This window comes from Oncorhynchus gorbuscha, linkage group LG20 (genome assembly GCF_021184085.1).
Source record: "Oncorhynchus gorbuscha isolate QuinsamMale2020 ecotype Even-year linkage group LG20, OgorEven_v1.0, whole genome shotgun sequence".
Taxonomy (NCBI): Eukaryota; Metazoa; Chordata; class Actinopteri; order Salmoniformes; family Salmonidae; genus Oncorhynchus; species Oncorhynchus gorbuscha.
Window position 1 is genome coordinate 18,785,927 of NC_060192.1, and position 20,985 is coordinate 18,806,911.

General features: G+C 41.8%; 1 protein-coding gene across 3 annotated transcripts in view; it reads right to left on the reverse strand.

Moving 5' to 3' along the window:
- Positions 1-20,985, reverse strand: part of LOC124006983 (G-protein-signaling modulator 1-like) — a 67,270-nt gene that overhangs the window by 19,275 nt on the left and 27,010 nt on the right. For all 3 annotated transcript variants that reach the window (XM_046317201.1, XM_046317202.1, XM_046317200.1), the window contains exons 5-11: positions 20,583-20,706; positions 18,508-18,623; positions 18,020-18,175; positions 17,489-17,597; positions 16,542-16,656; positions 2,294-2,364; positions 2,009-2,173 (exon numbers count right to left, since the gene is read on the reverse strand). In XM_046317201.1, coding sequence (XP_046173157.1) covers positions 2,009-2,173; positions 2,294-2,364; positions 16,542-16,656; positions 17,489-17,597; positions 18,020-18,175; positions 18,508-18,623; positions 20,583-20,706 — 856 coding nt within the window. The remainder of the gene's footprint in view (positions 1-2,008; positions 2,174-2,293; positions 2,365-16,541; positions 16,657-17,488; positions 17,598-18,019; positions 18,176-18,507; positions 18,624-20,582; positions 20,707-20,985) is intronic.

Below are 20,985 nucleotides of genomic sequence, written 5' to 3' on the forward strand. Positions count from 1 at the left end.
CCTGACCACCAGCTTTAGGGCGCTAATCACATTTATTTCTTTTTATCCGTCAGGTTAGCTTCCGTTGATTTTTTAAAAGGCTTCCATTCCTAAAATGCAGAGAGGAAACTGAAGCTTGACTCGGTAGATAATGCCTTTCCGTAAAACACTTTGATACTAGGAGGAAAGTGTCAGATTTAATTAGGGCTTCAAGGAGATACAAGCTACTCAAGAGGTGCTATCGCTACCGTCTCCTGAAGCTCAAACACTTCAAGCCATTGTGTCTCTGAGCCCATTATAGAACAAGGCTACACATTGAAAACAATAGTCTTTGTAACTGATGCCTTTTAGTGGAGCTGACATAGGGATGAGTTTGACAATTCTAATTTCCTCCGGTATATTCTCCACGTTAATTAAATGAACATGACTAGTAAACACCAGGCGCATGTTGTTGTTATGCAGGGATATAATGAGGAAGTGAAGTTATACAGTGCATTCAGAAAGTATTCAGACCCCTTGACTTTTTCCACATTTTGTTACGTTACAACCTTTTTCTAAAATTGATTAAGTTGTTTTTTCCCCTCATTTACACATAATGACAAGGCAAAAATCAGGTTTTTGGAATATTTTGCACATGTATTAAAAATAACAAAAGGAAATATCAAATTTACATAAGCATTCAGACACTTTACTCAGTACTTTGTTGTAGCACCTTTGGCAGCGATTAAAGCCTGGAGTCTTCTTTGGTATGACGCTACAAGCTTGGCACAAGTGTATTTGGGGAGTTTCTCCCATTGTTCTCTGCAAATGCTTTCAAGCTCTGTCAGGTTGGATGGGGAGCGTTGTGGCACAGCTATTTTCAGGTCTCTGTAGAGATGTTCGATCGGGTTCAAGTCCAGGCTCGGGCTGGGCCACTCAAGGACATTCAGAGACTTGTCCCAAAGCCACTCCTGCATTGTCTTGGCTGTGTACTTAGGGTTGTTGTCTTGTTGGAAGGTATACGTTCTCCCCAGTCTGAGGTCCTCAGCGCTCTGGAGCAGGTATTAATCAAGGAAGTCTCTGTACTTTGCTCCGTTCATCTTTCCCTTGACCCTGACTAGTCTCCCAGTCCCTGTCGCTGAAAAACATCACCACAGCATGATGATTCCACCACCATGCTTCACCGTAGGGATGGTGCCAGGTTTCCTCCAGGCGTGACACTTGGCATTCAGGCCAAAGCCTTCAATCTTGGTTTCATCAGACCAGAGAATCTTCTTTCACATGGTCTGAGAGTCTTTAGGTGCCTTTTGGCAAACTCAAAGCAGGCTGTCATGTGCCTTATACTGAGGAGTGGCTTCCGTCTGTCCACTCTACCATAAAGGCCTGATTGGTAGAGTGCTGCAGAGATGGTTGTCCTTCTGGAAGGTTCTCCCATCGCCACAGAGGAACTCCCCCGATTGCTCAGTGTGGCCAGGCGGCCAGCTCTAGGAAGAGACTTGGTGGTTCCAAACTTATTCCATTTGAGAATGATGGAGGCCACTATGTTCTTGGGGACATTCAATGCTGCAGAATTGTTTTGCCACCCTTCTCAGATCTGTGCCACAAAAAAATCCTGTCTTGGAGCTCTACGGGCAATTCCTTCGACCTCATAGCTTGGTTTTTGCTCTGGCATGCTCTGTAAACTGTGGGACCTTATATAGACTGGTATTTGCCTTTCAAAATCATGTCCAATTAATTTAATTTACTACAGTTGGACTCCAATCAAGTTGTAGAAACATCTCAAGGATGATCAATGGAAAAATGATGCACTGGTTAACTACATTTTTCAGAACTTATTTGCAAGAGGCGTCACTGCAGTCCCTGGTTGGAATCCAGGCTGCATCACATCCGGCCGTGATTGGGAGTCCCATAGGGCGGCGCACAATTGGCCCAGCGTCGTCCGGGTTTGGCCGGGTTAGGCCGTCATTGTAAATAATAATTTGTTCTTAACTGACTTGCCTAGTTAAATAATGGTTCAATAAATATTGAAAATTAAAATATGGCTACTCACCGGAGGCGGGACTTGGACTGTGATTTCATCGGCGTCCACAGGGGAGTCAAACCACTGCCTCTCATCTGAGGACTGGCTGTCGGGGTAGCCCTTCCCTCTACTTGGCTGAGACTGCTGACTCTTGGATCTCCGAGATATACTGTCCAATTCCTGGCTGTCTCCATTCTTGCAGGGATACCATTGGATTTTCATTGATTTTACATGTGTATGTTGTCATTTTATAAAATGTCAGAAATTAGGTGAGAAAACGAAATCTCAATGAATCAACAAAATGACTGTTTTTACCTTATCTGACGAGTACTTCCACAGTTCGACACTGTCCACACTGTTTCTCTTGGTAATTTTGGGTCTGGCTCCTAGAACAAAGAGGAGAGCAAAAGAGGACATCAAAGCATAAGATACCCTTTGTAAAGTTGTCAATGGATGGTTTAGTGTGTATGGATGGTTTAGTGTCATTTAGTACTGTAATGAATGGGGGGACAGTCTTGCCCTGAGGGGGGCTTTAACCCGGGTCACCTGACCCAAGACAAACACCCTATCCACAATCCCACTTCAGAGACATAGTAACACACTAATCAAGGCTCGGATCGTTAAAGTATGTACAGGTATTTCATAAATATTGTGGCAGTGGGCAGGGAGAGGTGAGAGGAGTGGTGATTGAGGGGAGATATCTGGGCAGTCCGTTGGCTTCACCCCTGGGCCTTATGTGAACTTCCTGCCCCAAAGAAGAAAGAGTAACTTGTTAAGCCAGGGAGTGTTTGGGGATAAAAGGGGGAAGCAACATTCATAACGAGGCAGAGTAGGAGAGAACCAAGAGCGTTATGAAGGGTGGGAGAAGACAGAATACTATGTGTGAGATTACACTTTGTGACCTGGACTGTCGGACTAACCTAACCCCCTTGTGTTTGGCTGAGGACCCGAGTGTGCGGATTACCCCTGGAAAACGGAACTGACAAAGGGAATGGCTTGTGGACTGTGAGGTGATTGGTGAATCCCCCCTTCTTTCCCCATGTATGAAAACCCCTAATAAACTTCCCCTTTGCATTCTATTTGTGCCTGGTTTGTTCATGACCTTAGTGACGTGGAAACCCCACACCCTTGATCTTAATACAATATCTATTCATTTCTGATCGAATCTGGATGATCAGCACAATCTATTAATACATGTAATCTAAAATGTAATCTACGTAATCCCTGAAAAATATTTATTATGAGAGGACCATAAACAAACAATAACTAGTAATGCTGCATTCGCCAAGAAAAGGTAAAAATCTCACCTTTCTGGTAAAAATAGCATATACATTGCTGAGGTGTAGTCACTTTTGAGGACACAAGCTCAAGTACAAATATGAAACTACGAAATATTTTATGACGCATTTCCTATTCAACAAGACTGTATGGATACGGCTTGAATTGACATGTGTTTTATAAATATAGCATAATAAAATGATTAAACCACTATAAGATTCCTTATGAGTCTAAAATACATATTTGTATGTTTAGTGTTAGAGAAAATGTGTGCATATTTTGAGATGAAAGGTCTCTCTTGATCAAAACATCTGCTCCCACAACTGTGAACGTCACACATAGCTCTAGCTTGGCTTCCTGAACTTGTTAAGAACTTGCCTTTCATCTCATATTAAACAAAGTGTTTTTTGTTTAATCTATGATTTATTTTATCTCTGAATGTGCTACTTAGATTTCACATCCTACCTCTCACAGTCCGTGGGAACCAGTACTAACGCTACCAGGGCTACCCCAATTCTGATCTACGGTGTCCATAGATCCATTTATAAGCAAACATGTCAGTCGGAACCGGTACCAGAACCACGCGAGTCCCCTAGACAAGGGACTTTACATCTAAAGAGGTTTAAACAGTTTAAAAAATAGTTTACAAACCCCTTATAAAAGGGTGCAATAATGTTATCTTACCAATGTCTCTACCATTGATGTGTTACACAAGGTTCTGTAGGATGACCATTCAAAATCTACATTGTTCAACCGATAAACCTATATGAACATAAAACCAAAACACATATCTAGACTGTTTCCCATACAGCTCAAATAGATGGTCTTGTGATGCGTGGTGAGGACGCGGTTCAGTCAGACAGCCAAGTAAAAGGACTGTGGTTAACGGGCCCTTTACGACCCATGAACCCATAGGGAATGTTGGGCCAGTGTGTGAGCTGGACGGCCTGCACTGAGATATGGAGAATGTGTAGGGCTGGCACAATTATTGTATAATTGTGTAACCGACAATAACTGTGAATTTAAAAAAAAAAAAATCTTCATAATCATCTTACTACATTTATTTTTGAGGAAGGGGAATTCAACTTTACATTGAAGTAGATATAGTTTACCTAATATGAGTCTGTCATTTGAAGTGGTTAGAGTTGGTAATCATTTTACGAGCAGAACGGTCTGGAAGAGAAGCATCATTTCCAAAAGTTCCAAGCTGTTAAAACCATTTGTTTTTGAGATAGGGGTGTCATCAGGGCTGTGTTGTATTTATTACAAGCTCACAACATTTTTCAACAAAAATGAAAATTGACAATAACTGTATCATTTGTATGACAATCGTTACCCAAAAATCCACAAACGTCACAGCCCTACCGATGTACCCTGTATGTCCATTTCTGCAGTCCACTTCTACGTAGATAGGACAAGCATGAGATCTATCAGTCATGTGACACTTGGAAAGTAAACAAATAAAACACTATGTATTTGGTTGTATCGTTAGCTATAGAATTGTTTGGATTGGATTGGCAATTACATTTAGAAAGTTATGTTATTATCATTATCCTGAACATTTGTATTTTTGCATCACGATATGACCAATAGATGATTTTAACCATGTGGCTGAGGCCTAATTCTTCCAAACTTGACATCTCGATTTTCATTGTGTTTCTGTTATGTGCATCAGAGAACCCATCTGTGTATTTGTTTGGAGGGGAAAATGTAATGCTTGACGATTACCATCACTCACTCTACACCGTGCCCAAGTGTACACAACCAAATATTTTGTTGTCATACATGGTCTGTGTTATGTCCGTCTGGACTGGGACATAATCACCATCCCAAATCTATCTACACTGGTTTCCTTCGGCTCTCACGTGTCCAGTGTATGGACTCACTGAAGGCCTAGTTATCTCAGACATGCACATCTAGGGCCCGATTCAGATTTAGGAAATGTACATCTTTCCTATGCACTTCAGTAGTTGGGATTCAGATTTACAGTGTGGAGGTGCATAACAGACTTTGCAGGAGTGGTTCCCTTGCGCACGTTGAATACATTTAATTAAATTGCTGAAAACCCTCCTACTTGCTGGCCAACAGATTTTCTCATGGAGTTTTCATTCAATGGGGTTTTCAGTACATTTATTTAAAGACACCCCTTTAAATTTGGTGTACCTTTTAATAAAACATAGTTCAGCAGACTCACAAAAATGTACACAAAAAATGTTTGATGAATCAGAAATAGTGGTTTGATTCCCCCTGAAAGTTGCCATATTCAATTGTTCAATCCATAAAATATTGGAAGGTGAGAGAAGTGTACAATAGGGGTTGAACAGTAGTCCTATAAATCTACCATAATAATCCTCAATAATCTAATCATGGAACTTTTTGACAACGGTCCAGTCGTGGTGGACCGTGCAGTTTTGAACTTACCTATGTTTTGCTCCATCATGATTCAAATAATAGACTACAAGTCCCAAATTACTGCACAATTTATAATACATTAGCCTAATATGATCCACTATTGCTAGAGATCCTCAGGAAAAACTACACAAACGTGACAGAGGCATGAACAGTAAAATAACAACGTAATTGAATGATGTAATATGTAAGAAAACTAACACTAAAGTCACTGACAGTTATAAATGTATGTGGGTATAACTGATGGTTACTACCGATAGAGGCTAATATTTAACATGATACAAATTGTTTGTTTTTTTAACTGAAAAGTCTGGGCATATAATTAAAACATTGTAGAAATCATAAATCAAACTGGTAGGTTTGGTGCTATACTGTCATTTGCTCATGGCTACAGAAGCTGATAGCTCGGGTCCCCCCAATTTCATTCCAAATTGTAAGGCCAGCATAATCATAAACTTCACTGTGGAAAAGGTGAAAGAGTCTGTTGATATGCTTCAGTTTGCTGCCATATGACTTGTTTCACATTTGTCTCCAGCAATCATAAGGTAAAATATATCTAAAACAATTGTCATTTATATTTACAATCCCCTTATCCAAAAGGCTTACTCATTTACCTAGCTCTTATCGATAGTTCTTATGAATTTATAAATTACAGTTTATGGAGAATGCTGTTATTTCTATCGGGAAAAAATAAAGTAGATGTTGTTCCACTTGGAACTGACAGGTTGCTTAACCTTACTACTGTCACTCCTTGGTCTTAGTATTTTGTGTTTTCGTTATTTATTTGGTCAGGCCAGGGTGTGACATGGGTTTATTTTGTTGTGTTTCGTATTGGGGTTTTAGTAGGCATTGGGATTGCGGCTGAGTAGGGGTGTCTAGCATAGGCTTGGCTGCCTGAGGCGGTTCTCAATCAGAGTCAGGTGATTCTCATTGTCTCTGATTGGGAACCATATTTAGGTAGCCTAGGTTTCACTGTGTGTTTTGTGGGTGATTGTTCCTGTCTCTGTGTTTGTCATCACAAGATAGGCTGTATTTTCGCGTTTCGTTTGTTGTTTTGTATATTATTGTTATTTCATGTATCGTCTAATTTTCATTAAAGAACATGAGTAACCACCACGCTGCATTTTGGTCCGACTCTCTTTCAACAGACGAACGCCGTTACAACTACATCTTTTCATCATGTGTAAATGTGGTGAAATTATGAGGGAATTAAATCAAGGACTGAATATCTGAAGACACACTGCCACACCTTATTTTTAATCTCCACCCTAAATTAAGTTAATAGCAAGTTAATAGCAAGGTCAGAGAGAGAAGAGAGAGAAAAGTGCGTAGAGAGAAAAGTGCATTAAAAAGGGAATTATTTACGGTGGCTTAACTCAGATTGGAATTCCCCCCAAATGAATAGACACAACACAGTCCTAAATTACATACTAGTTTGACAATTTGTAAATAGTAAGGCATAAAGTTATTCTTGCATAGAAAACGCTAAGCACCAATGGTTCGCAAACTACAATAATCTAAACTTCATCACCATTATAACAACTTGAATGTCTGTCTTCTCATTGTATTTCCATTTTGCGAGGCGGCAGTGCCAGGGCCGCCAGGGCTGGGTCCCACCTAACCACAGTCTGTACAGCATGGGCCTGCTGATCCAAACAGACCGTCTCTGTCTCAAATAAACATCCAACATGTCCTATCCATACACAGAGCAGGGCTGTGTCCACCTGACTAACCCTTTCCTCCCAACCCGGACTCAATAGAAGATGCAATTGACCGGAATTCTCTCAAGTGACCTCAAACAATGATCACTCAACATTCCATCTATCAGTCTATCTTCATTAGATTATTTCTCACATGGTCCCTTTATCTTTCTCCTATCATAGCCTTAGGACATTGCCGTTCTCTTGGAATACAGAGTATATTCCCTGAATATTTTTTAAACAATATATCACAATGACATAAATGGGTAAGAAAAAGACAATACATGGATTTCCTCTCAACTGTTACTACATGTAGAATTGTAGGGTGTCATTTGTATAACCGTGCGTGAATGAGTAACAGTGCATATCTGTCAGGGAGAAACATTAAAACCCATTCACATCATTTTACTATATTTCGTACAATATCAAAATGCGCCACTGAACAATTTCTGTAAATCCATGAAATTTGGTGTCAACATAGCTAGTACAAGTGTCTAGGCAGGCCACATTGAAATGTTAAGATTGATTGTCAGCATCTAATTTCCAGTATCAACCTTGAGAAAATATAAAGAATCATTCGAATTACATTTCCAAATTAAATTGTTTAAAAGCATATATTATTTTATTTGACCTATTCCAAGCCCAAATATGCTAAATATACAGTATGATTCAACTCATTTGTAAACTACAGACGTTTCTGTATTGCACTATATTTAATCTTTGTACAAGTGCGGGTACAATTTTTTTACACGTCACAAATTAAGTCATGTGATTACATGTTGCAATGGTCATATATTAATGAATAATATTTGGTGTATAGTTTGTCTGGATCAATATATAAATATATATATACTTTTGAAATATACAGCACATTTGGACAGCACATTTGTTCAATACCTTCCCTTTTTCCACATTTTTTTACGTTACAGCCTTATTCTAAAATGGAGGAAATAACACATTTTACACAATACCCCATAATGACAAAGCAAAAACAGGTTTTTATACATTTTTGCAAATGTATTAAAAATAGCAAACAGAAATACCTTATTTACATAAGTATTCATAGCCTTTGCCATGAGACTCAAAATTTAGCTCAGGTGCATCCTGTTACCATTGATCATCCTTGAGATGTTTCTATAACTTGATTGGAGTTCACCTGTGGTAAATTCAATTGATTGGACATGATTTTGAAAGGCAAATACCAGTCTATATAAGGTCCCACAGTTGACCGAGCATGTCAGAGCAAAAACCAAGCTATGAGGTCGAAGGAATTGCCCGTGGAGTTCCAAGACAGAATTGTGTCGAGATCTGGGGAAGAGAACTATAAATGTTAATCAGCTTTGAAGGTCCCCAAAAACACAGTGGCCTCCATTATACTTAAATGAAATAAGTTTGCAACCACCAACACTCTTCCTAGAGCTGGATGCCCGGCCAAACTGAGCTTTTCGAGGGAGAAGGGCCTTGGTCATGCTGGTGACAAAGAACCCGATGGTCAATATGACAGAACTCCAAAGTTTCTCTGTGGAGATGGTTTTCCCAACTCTGCAGCACTCCACCAATCAGGCCTTTATGGTAGAGTGGCCAGACGGAAGCCACTCCTCAATAAAAGGCACATGTCAGCACGCTTGGAGTTTGCCAAAAGGCACCTAAAGGACTCTCAGACCATGAGAAACAAGATTGTATGGTCTGATGAAACCAATATTGAACTCTTTGTCTTGAATGCCAAGCGTTATGTTTAGAGGAAACCTGGCATCATCCTGACGGTGAAGCATGGTGGTGGCAGCATCATGCTGTGGGCATGTATTTCAGCAACAGGGACTGGGAGACTAGTCAAGGTAAAGATGAACCCGAGCAAAGTACAGAGAGATCTTTGATGAAAATCTGCTCCAGGATGCTCTGGACTTCAAACTGGGGTGAAGGTTAACTAAGCACTCAGCCAAGACAACACAGGAGTGGCTTCGAGACAAGTCTCTGAATGTCCTTAAGTGGCCCAGCAAGAGCCTGGACTTGAACACGATCAAACATCTCTGGAGAAACCTGAAAATAGCTGTGCAGCGACGCTCCCCATCCAACCCGACAGAGCTTGAGAGGATCTACAGAGATGAATGGGATAAACTCCAAGTGTGTAGCATCATACCCAAGAAGACTCGAGCCTGTAATCGCTGCCAAAGGTGCTTCAACAAAGTACTGAGTAATGGTTGGAATACTTATGTAAATGGAATATTTTTGTGGGGGGGATTTATTGTAAATTTGCTAAAATTTATAAAAACCTGTGTTTGCTTTGTCATTATGGGGTATTGTGTGTAGGGTAGCCTAGTGGTTAGAGCGTTGGACAAGTAACCCGAAGGTTGCAAGTTCAAACCCCTGAGCTGACAAGGTACAAATCTGTCGTTCTGCCCCTGAACAGGCAGTTAACCCACTGTTCCTAGGCCGTCATTGAAAATAAGAATTTGTTCTTAACTGACTTGCCTAGTTAAATAAAGGTAAAATATAAAATAAATAAAAAATTGATTGAAACTATTTAAAACATTTTAGAATAAGACTGTAATGTAACAAAATGTGGAAAAAGTCAAAGGGTCTGAATACTTTGTGAATGCGGACAAGCTATAAATCAAAAATTAAGATCTGACCATTTGAACATATATTGAACATGTATTCACATCATACGCAAATCCAATGTAAATCAATGGAGAGAGAGAGAGAGGATTTATTTTGATATTTATATATGTAGAGTGCACAAAGCTGTCATAGCAAAGGGTGGCTTTTTGAAGATTCTCAAATATATTTTGTTTAACACTTTTTGTTTTTTTACTACATGATTCCATATGTGTTATTTCCTAGTTTTGATGGCTTCACTATTATTCGACAATGTAGAAAATAGTAAAAATAAAGAAAAACCCTGGAATGAGTAGGTGCGTCCAAACTTTTGACTGGTACTGGTACTGGATGGATGGATGCATGTATGTATGAAAAAAAAATATATATATATATATATATATATATATAAAATGGTCCCAACTATCTACATACCAAAAATTACAATTTGATAATTTGAAGATGTATTCACGGGACTTAATTCATGAAATGTGCCAAAAACAGTAGCCTCATGTCTCCAAAGTCTAAATTCATTACAATATCAAAAACTCACATTGTAGACAAATGCTTTGGCCGATTTAGAACATTTCTTCAGATCTGTCCATCATTAAGTTCAGAGAACACGTGTACTAAAGGAAATTCTACATTTCCGTTATGGACATGAATGGTGTCATGACGTTGCCCTCTGTGGGGACAGCAAGCCCCATCCCCCTCTCCCTGCCTCCTACAACTAGGCTGCTGTGGTCAGAGAGATGGTAAATTCCTGAGAAGAAGATCTCCTGAGGAGATGATCTCCTCATGGCCACAGTTTAGAGACCTAGTGAATTTTCATAGAGAACAAAGGAATTTCTTCCACCTCATAGAACTTGAGGTCCGAACAACATTCATGTTCCGGAGAAGGTATAAAAGATCGATGAAGAATCAAGCTACGAACTGGTCTGTTTGTTACAACTTGGTGAAGCTCATGGGATACGGTGCGGCCACATTACCATAACGCTGTTTATATAATAGCCTCAGATATGAGGTTTACATCTAATTATTGTATAAGATGAATAAGTGAGGATGATACTCTTTGTAAAATTGTGTAATGTGATTTTGGACTGTTTAATGAAGGAAACTCCAATTCCCTTATGAGTTTAACTAAATCAGAGGACTGCCCATGAGCCCAGGTAGAGTCGGGCCCGTTTCTGTAACTCCTGAATAAACTCCTGAATAAAAGTTCTCAACAGACCATGTTTTCTCTCAATCACGAGAGGACAAAGGTTGCAGACCAGTTTACCTCGATAACGAGAGGGCCAAGGTTTGAGACGATTGCTGAATATTTTAACCATACCCGTGGTTAAACTCTTAGACTATCGATACCGACAGAATAAGAACAAGTCTTTGATATGAATTACTAGTCTGGAGCTAGGAATTCGGTATCATTGAACGCGAAGAACGAAGACCGCCGAAACCGATAAAGACTGATAAAGAAATGAATGAATGTCACTCTGAACTATCCACTCTAACCACGACAGAGAGAGAGAGACAGAGAGGACGGAAACTCTCCAACAGAAACAAACTTTTCAGCAGAGATCCCGACAACACACTGAGCAAAAATATATATATATTGATTGCAATTGTTCCTGAATGAATGAGCGTTCATGTGCAAAGGATTAGCATTTCAATTGTTATAATTATCAACTGTGTGTTGTCTTTTCTCAGTCGACCCCCACTTCCTTTTTGTACAAGAAGCCGCCATGCCGGTTTAACCCACTAGGGAATTTCCGTTATCATTTCCTTGTAACTATCAACTGTTTTTTATGCATTTCTGTGAATTGATGGATGACTCATAGTGAAGACTGGGTTCGTGCAGATAACCAACAATTTACAACGTTTGGAATGAGACGAACGTGAGGTAAAGTAAATAATTAATTAATTAGAAGACTAATTTATCAGATAAAAAATAGCTGAAAAGTTACATGAGGAAAATTATAACTTTGTAATCTGAATATTTTCCTTGGTGCCCCGACTTCCTAGTTAATTACAGTTACATGATTAATCAGTTTAATCACGTAATACTAATTACAGAAAATCTTTGATAAAACTAAGTCTTCAATTTAATGATAGTTAAGATATGACAATGGGTTAACTTATTTCCTTTATTCTTGGCGACTTCAACCTCCCAATGTCTGCCTTTGATTTATTTATTTCCAAATCTCTCTTTCCCCTCCTTGCCTTTTATGACCTAACCCTTTCCCATCCCCTCCAACTCACAAGGCAGGCAATACGCTTGACCTCATCTTTACTAGAGGCTTCTAGCCTACTAATCTCATTGCAACCCCCCTGCAGTTCTCTGATCACTCATTTGTTTCCTTTTCTGCCACCCTTTCCTCCAACCTTAACCACTCAGATGGTCATGCGCTGTTGCAATCTTCACTTTCTCTCTCCCAGCACTCTCTCCTTTTCTATTCTATCATCTCTCCGTTCTGCTAAATCCTTCTCCCTCCGTCTCCCGATTCTGCCTCTTTGACCCTACTCTCATCCCTTTCTACATCCTATGACTCACACTGTCCCCTTTCCTCCTGTCTTGCTCGGCCCTCCACTCCTGCTCAGTGGCTGAGTGACCCATTGCGAGCTTACAGAACAGGGCTGCTGGCAGCTGAGCGGAAATGGAGCAAAACAAAACTCCGGAGGACCTATCATCCTTTCACTCCCTCCTCTCTACCTTCTCTTCCTCTGTATCCACTGCTAAAGCCATTTTCTACCACTCTAAATTTCAAGCTTCTGCCTCTAAACCTAGGAAACTATTTTCTACCTTATCCTCTCTCCTTAACCCTCCACCCTTCCCTCCTCCCTCTCTGCAGTCGACTTTGTCAATCACTTTGAAAAGAAGGTTGACAACATCCGCTACTCAATCACCTATTGAGTCCACTGGTCTCACTCACACAATACTACGCCTTGACCTCTTTCTCCCCTCTCTCTCTCCAGATGACATCCTGTGACTAGTGAGGTCTGCCTGCCTGACTACCTGCCCGTTCGACCCTATCCCCTTCTCCAGGCCATCTCTGGAGACCTTCTCCCATACCTCACTTCCCTTATCAACTCATCACTGACCACTAGCTGTGTCCCCTCTGTCTTCAAAATGGCCATAGTTGCTCCCCTCGTGAAGAAACCAACACTCAACTCATTGGATGTCAAAAACTATAGACATGTAGCACTTGAGCGTGCTGTCTCTGATCAACTTTCTCGTTATCTCTCAGAACAATCTTCTTGACCCTAACCGCTAACTTCGACATTGTAAACCATCAGATCCTCCTTTCCACCCTCTCAGAGCTAGGTATCTCAGGCTCTGCACACTCTTGGATTGCATCCTACCTGCCAGGCTGCTCCTACTAGGTGACGTGGAGAGGATCTGTGTCTGCACCACAGACTCTCGCTACTGGTGTCCAACAGGGCTCGGTTCTAGGCCCTCTTCTCTCTATAAACCAACTCACTCATATCCTCACACGGTCTCTCCCATCATTGCTATGTGGATGACACAACTACTTTTCTCTTTCCCCCTTCTGACACATAGGTGGCGACACACACCTCTGTGTGCCTGGCAGATATTTCAACTTGGATGTCGGCCCACCACCATCAAGCTCGCCAACAAGACAGAGCTGCTCTTCCTCCCGGAGAAGGCCTGCCCGATCCAAGACCTCTACATCATGGTTGACAACTCCACAGTATCACACTCCCAGAGTACAAAGAATCTTGGCGTGACCCTGGACAACACCCTGTCATTCTCTGCAAACATCAAAGTAGTGACTCGCTCCTGCAGGGTCATGCTCTACAACATCCATAGAGTACGACCCAACCTCACATAGGAAGCGGCGCAGGTCCTAATCCAGGCACTTGTCCTCTTCCATCTGGACTACTGCAACTCGTTGTTGGCTGGGCTCCCTGCTGGTGCCATCAAATCCTTGCAACTTATCCAGAATGCTGCAGCCTGCCTGGTTTTTAACCTTCCGAAGTTCTCATGTCACCCCGCTCCTCCCCACACTCCACTGGTTTCCAGTCGAAGCTCGCCTTCACTACAAGACCATGGTGCTTACCTACGGAACAGAAAAAGGAAGTGCCCCACCCTACCTTCAGGCTATACTCAAACCCTACACCCCAACCCGAGCACTCGGTTCTGCCACCTCAGGTCTCTTGGCCCTCCAACCCCTACAGGAGGGCAACTCCCACTCAGCCCAGTCAAAGCTCTTCTCTGTCCTGGTATCCCAATGGTGGAACCCGCTTCCCCTTGAAGCTGGGACAGCAGAGTCCCTGCCCATCTTCCGAAAACATCTGAAACCCTACCTATTCAAAACGTATCTTGACCCCTCCAGCCCCTTTCTAGCTCGGACTCTACTGACAGCTACTTTACTGGGGGAAAATGTACTTTCTATGCCTGTGATATGTGCTTGTCCCACCTAGCTAACTGAGGATGAATGCACTAACTATGTCACTCTGGATAAGAGCATCTGCTAAATGACTCCATCCTCTGATCCGCGATGGATTGAATCCAATCTCAGAACGATGGAGCTGAAATGATGACTCTATACTTCTACAGACGTCCTTTAAGAGGGGCATACATAATGCATTCACTAAGATGCATTATCAGCAGAGAAGGATTCTGTTGACAGAAGTACAATGAGACATTACTCTGCATACATAATAGATCTAAGCGCGTGGCTCTGCGAAGGACAAATGTATGCATTCTCTAAAGCTTATTCTGCGCTTTGCAAAACTCAATCCACCTCTGACATATACATACATCTCCCTCAACCAATTGAATAGAGAATGGGTTATAGAATTTCACAGAAGCCTTCTCAAGTATGCTTTCAAACCGCTTGACTATTCTTTACAGATCCATAGCAACTAGAAGGAAAAAGCATCCAATACCATTTACAGTACATTCAAATAATTCAAAGGCTTACCTCATACTTTGAAAAGGTAAAGTAATTGTTGTCAGTCACATAAATTGAAAATAAACTGTTGCTATAATTGTTAATAGTCTATAGTTAAATTCCATTTGCAGTGTCCAATAAGTATCCTGTGAGAATCCATCACAGGTGCTCTCTGTCTCTCTCTCTCTCTCTCTCTCTCTCTCTCTCTCTCTCTCTCTCTCTCTCTCTCTCTCTCTCTCTCTCTCTCTCTCTCTCTCTCTCTCTCTCTCTCTCTCTCTCTCTCTCTCTCTCTCTCTCTCTCTCTCTCTCTCTCTCTCTCTCTCTCTCTCTCTCTCTCTCTCTCTCTCTCTCTCTCTCTCTCTCTCTCTCTCTCTCTCTCTCTCTCTCTCTCTCAACTCAAGAGTTTGGCTGGAGGAGTGGTGGGATGTTTTCCTCCTGAGCGTGTGTGTGTGTGCGTGCGAGAGTGTGCCGGGGATTCTGTGAGGAAGGGGTGTGGTATGGAGATGGAGAGCGAGCTGGGCAGTGCCTCTGCATGTGAACCAGGGCTGGTCAAAAACAGAAAATACTATATAGGGCTTTCCATGTTGATAATTATTATTACTATGGTCATTAGTATCACCCTGAAAAAGTATGTCTGGGTCGGTTATCAAAAGAAATAGAACCATCCCCTTTAATTTGTATATGTATTTTTTATCCACATAGGAATGAACTCATGTTTAAAAAAGTGCAGACATGGGTCAAATGTCAAATCTACTCAAATAAAACAGCAAAAGTAGATTCATTTGGAATGTTAGTTCAGCATGTTATGATTTTAGCGCATCAGGTAGAATTAACACTATAAGGCTCATATCTACAATCATCTTACCCTCAAATCCTACACTGAACCATCAAGGGGACAAACACACATCGAGACTCAAACCAATATTTATGGGTTAACCTTATCCTTTTCCAAATAAACCTCCAGGGGTCATCATTTATGTATTTATTTGTTCTCCTTTTTTTTAAGGTTCCAGGAGGCATATGTGGTCCAATGTTGGGAGCTTTCACCACTACACCAGACTCTGGCACGTGGTCATAATTTATATACTGTGAAGCTTAACATAGGCTTCCAAGTTGAAACAGTTAGCATATGTATTGGTTTGTTTCGGTGTTCGGCAGTTATTTTTTGGGGGCTGTTCAAACGCACATGGCAAGCCGAAGTTCGGGTGGGCGAAAGTCTCAGACTCTTTTTCTGGGATAGGTCAACAGCAGGGATTCCCCAATGAAGTGTTTGTTGTCATTCAACGACAGACTAGTTTTCATGTAAAATAAAAATCACTTGAGAAACACTGTACCAAACATCTTAGTTCAACGTAAAATTGCAAAAAACATGCAAATTCATAACAGATTTCTTGAGTTATCTTAGATTAATTCTGACTATTTTGAGGAAGTGTACTGGCTATGTCATTTATATGGCATCTCAAGAGGGATAAACAGTAATACTGCCTATTTCTTCTCATTTTTAAAGCATAGTCATTTTAAGGGAGTATGCGAGCACAAACGATTACTTCGCCTAGCCTAGTACCACTAGCAGCAAACCGAACCTATGTATGCGGACGCCTGAAGTCTCCCTCTCACACTGAAAATACAAGTTCAAGGTAGAACCATAGAAGGAAATATCCCTCATACCTTGCACCTCAAACTCTGACCCGCAGGGTGAAAGGTCACTCTCGTTGACCCCCAGAGCCTCCATCAGCTGCTCCACATTCATCCTGGCAGTCAACTCGCCATTCCTGTCCCCAATCTGAGAGAGGGAGAAGGGAGAGAGAGAAAAATACCTTGTTGACTGCGGGTGTATGGGATTTCACTGTCTGATTATTGTTAGTCTGATAATAGCAACGGCAAATAAACGCAGCAAAAAAAGACATGGCCCCTTTTCAGGACACTGTCAAATTTGTAAAAATTTGTAAAAATCAAAATAACTTCACAGATCTTCATTGTAAAGGGTTTAATCACTGTTTCCCATGCCTTTTCAATGAATCATAAACAGTTAATGAACATGCACCTGTGGAACGGTCGTTAAGACACTAACAGTTTATCACCCTGACATGACCCTCCAGCATGACAATGCCACCAGCCATACTGCTCGTTCTGTGCATGACTTCCTGCAAGACAGGAATGTCAGTGTTCAGACATGGCCAGCGAAGGGCCCGGATCTCAATCCCATTGAGCACGTCAGGGACCTGTTGGATTGGAGGGTGAGGGCCATTCCCCCCAGAAATGTCCAGGAACTTGCAGGTGCCTTGGTGGAAGAGTGGGGTAACATCTCACAGTAAGAACTGGCAAATCTGGTGCAGTCCATGAGGAGGAGATCCACTGCAGTACCTAATGCAGCTGACGGCCACACCAGATACTGACTGTTACCTTTGATTTTGACCCCCCCCCCTCATTCAGAGACACATTATTCCATTTGTGTTAATCACGTGTCTGTTGAACTTGTTCAGTTTGTCTCAGTTGTTGAATCTTATGTTCATACAAATATTTACAGATGTTAAGTTTGCTGAAAATAAACACAGTTGACGTTTCTTTTTTTGCTGAGTTTATATTGGTCTGAAAATGAACTTCACAGTGGTTACCTCTCTGGAGATATCCAGGTGTTTGCGGGCATAGTGCAGGGCCTGGCGATGATTCCCTAAAGACACATAGGCATTTCCCAGACTCCAGCAGGCACGGCCCTCTCCAACCCTATCAAAACATAGTTCGAGAAGGAACAAATCAAACAGCATACTGATAAGCATGTTAAAGGTTTATGGTATGTGTGTGGAGCCTGCGGAGGGGAGAACGGCTCATAATAATGGCTCGAAAGGCACATATGGAATGGCATCAAACAATGTGCTTGTTGTATCCGATACCATTCTATTGATTCTGCACCATTCATTACCACGAGCCTGTCCTCCCCAATTAAGGTGCCACCAACCTCCTGTGGTGCTTGTGGAAGTGTGTGTGTGTGTGTGTGTGTGTGTGTGTGTGTGTGTGTGTGTGTGTGTGTGTGTGTGTGTGTGTGTGTGTGTGTGTGTGTGTGTGTGTGTGTGTGTGTGTGTGTGTGTGTGTGTGTGTGTGTGTGTGTGTGTGTGTGTGTGTGTGTGTGTGTGTGTGTGTGTGTGTACCTGTCAGTGAGCTCCTGGGCTATGAGGAGGTGTTTGAGATGGTAGTCTATGGCTCTCTCGTACTGCTGCAGCAAAGTGTAGGTGTTCCCCAGGCTGTAACACGCCTGGGCCTCCATCACCTGGTCCTTTAACTGACGAGACAGCTGCAGAGTTTTCCTGGATGGAACAGGGAGAAGGGGGAGAAGGGGAGCGAGAGGGAGAGGAAAAGAGATGTATACAGAGGGGAAGAGGGCGATGAATGGAAAAAGAGGAGAACAGTGATATTTAAAGTTTGATCATGTGTTTTTTTACTATCCCGCACACAATTCCAACAATTTATTTAAATGAAACATTTTAATTATACATTAATTTCATACATTATATTGATCTAAAACATCATTAGATTTGAATGCATGCAGGCAATGAAGTCTATATCACATAGCGCTCTGAGCATCATTGGTTGATACACATTATGTCCACTAGGTGTCAGTGTTGTAGTCTCTTCTAACCTGTAGTACTCCGTGGCAGTGTTGAACTGGCCCAGGAAAATCAGAGCATTGCCAAGGTTACTATAGGCTCTACGTTCTGCTGCTTTGTCACCAAACTCCTTGGCAATGGAAAGTCTCTGTGAACAAAATAAAGTTTATATATTTGATATGTACTGTACAGTCATGGCCAAAAGTTTTGAGAATGACAAATATTAATTTCCACAAAGTTTGCTGATTCAGTGTCTTTAAATATTTTTGTCAGATGGGACTATGGAATACTGAAGCATAATTTCAAGCATTTCATGAGTGTCAAAGGCTTTTATTGACAAATACATGACGATGATACAAAGAGTCAATATTTGCAGTGTTGACACTTCTTTTTCAAGACCTCTGCAATCCGCCCTGGCATGCTGTCAATTAACTTCTGGGCCACATCCTGACTGATGGCAGCCCATTCTTGCATAATCAATGCTTGGAGTTTGTGATAATTTGTGGGGTTTTGTTTGTCCACCCGCCTCTTGAGGATTGACCACAAGTTCTCAATGGGATTAAGGTCTGGGGAGTTTCCTGGCCATGGACCCAAAATATTGATGTTTTGTTCCCAGAGCCACTTTTGGCTTATGGCAAGGTGCTCCATTATGCTGGAAAAGGCATTGTTCATCACCAAACTGTTCCTGGATGGTTGGGAGAAAATGCTCTCAGGGACGTGTTGGTAGGTACCATTCTTTATTCATGGCTGTGCTCTTAGGCAAAATTGTGAGTGAGCCCAACCCCACACATGAATGGTCTCAGGATGCTTTACTGATGGCATGACACAGAACTGATGGTAGCACTCACCATGTCTTCTCCAGACAAGCTGTTTTCCGGATGCCCCAAGCAAATCGGAAAAGGGATTCATCAGAGAAAATGTCTTTACACCAGTTCTCAGCAGTCCAAACGCTGTACCTTTTGCAGAATATCAGTCTGTCCCTGATGTTTTTCCTGGAGAGAAGTGGCTTCTTTGCTGCACTTCTTGACACCACGCCATCCTCCAAAAATCTTCACCTCACTGTGCATGCAGATGCACTCACACCTGCCTGCTGCCATTCCTGAGCAAGCTCTGTACTGGTGGTGCCCCGATCCCGCAGCGGAATCAACTTTAGGAGACGGTCCTGGCGCTTGCTGGACTTTCTTGGGCGCCCTGAAGCCTTCTTCACAATTGAACCGCTCTCCTTGAAGTTCTTGATGATCCGATATATGGTTGATTTAGGTGCAATCTTACTGGCAGCAATTTCCTTGCCTGTGAAGCCCTTTTTGTGCAAAGCAATGATGACGGCACGTGTTTCCTTGCAGGTAACCATGATTGACAGAGGAAGAACAATGATTCCAATCACCACCCTCATTTTGAATCTTCCAGTCTGTTTTTCGAACTCAGTCAGCATGACAAAGTGACCTCCAGTCGTGTCCTCGTCAACACTCACACCTATGTTAACGAGAGAATCACTGACATGATGTCAGATGGTCCTTTTGTGGCAGGGCTGAAATGCAGTGGAAATGTTTTTGGGGGATTCAGTTCATTTGCATGGCAAAGAGGGACTTTGCAATTAATTGCAATTCATCTTCATAGCATTCTGGAGTAAATGCAAATTGCCATCACACAAACTGAGGCAGCAGACTTTGTGAAAATTAATATTTGTGTCATTCAAAAAAAAAATTATCCTATAGACTGACAAATATTGTGTTGCGAAACTGATACTTGTTCGTCTTGTATGTACGTCATACACTTATATTGAGGTCATTCACAAAGACAAAGGCAAGTGTCCCTTATGTGTTTTCACCCAGGGGCGAAATGATCTAGTGTGAAAACACCTTCCATTAATTGTTATGTCACACTATTGTGTGTGTGTGTGTGTGTGTGTGTGTGTGTGTGTGTGTGTGTGTGTGTGTGTGTGTGTGTGTGTGTGTGCGTGCGTGCGTGCGTGCGTGCGTGCGTGCGTGCGTGCGTGCGTGCGTGCGTGCGTGCGTGCGTGCGTGCGTGCGTGCGTGCGTGCGTGTGTGTGTATCTTTACTGGTACATCATATGACGTTGACTACTATCCCAGGGATATGTATCTCACCTGTCTGTGGAATTTGATGGCCTCCACAAAATTTCCCAAAAGGTAGTGGGTGTTGCCTAGGTTACCGAAGGCTCTCCCCTGAGCGGCTCTGTCCCCCAGCTCTTTGACCAGACACAGGTTCAACCTTTAGTAGAGAGGACTTGAGTTTGTTACAAAATTGTGTTTTACACAAAGTCACATTTTTGTTGTCTTGGAGTGAACATTCTATAGTGCCTTCAGAAAGTATTCACACACCTCAACTTTATCCACACTTTGTTGTAGCACAGCCTGAATTTACAATGGATTAAATGGAAAATACTATTGTCATTGGCCTACATACAATACCTCATAATGTCAAAGTGGAATTATGTGTTTTGAAATTTTGACAAATTAATAGAAAATGAAAAGCTGAACTGTCTTGAGT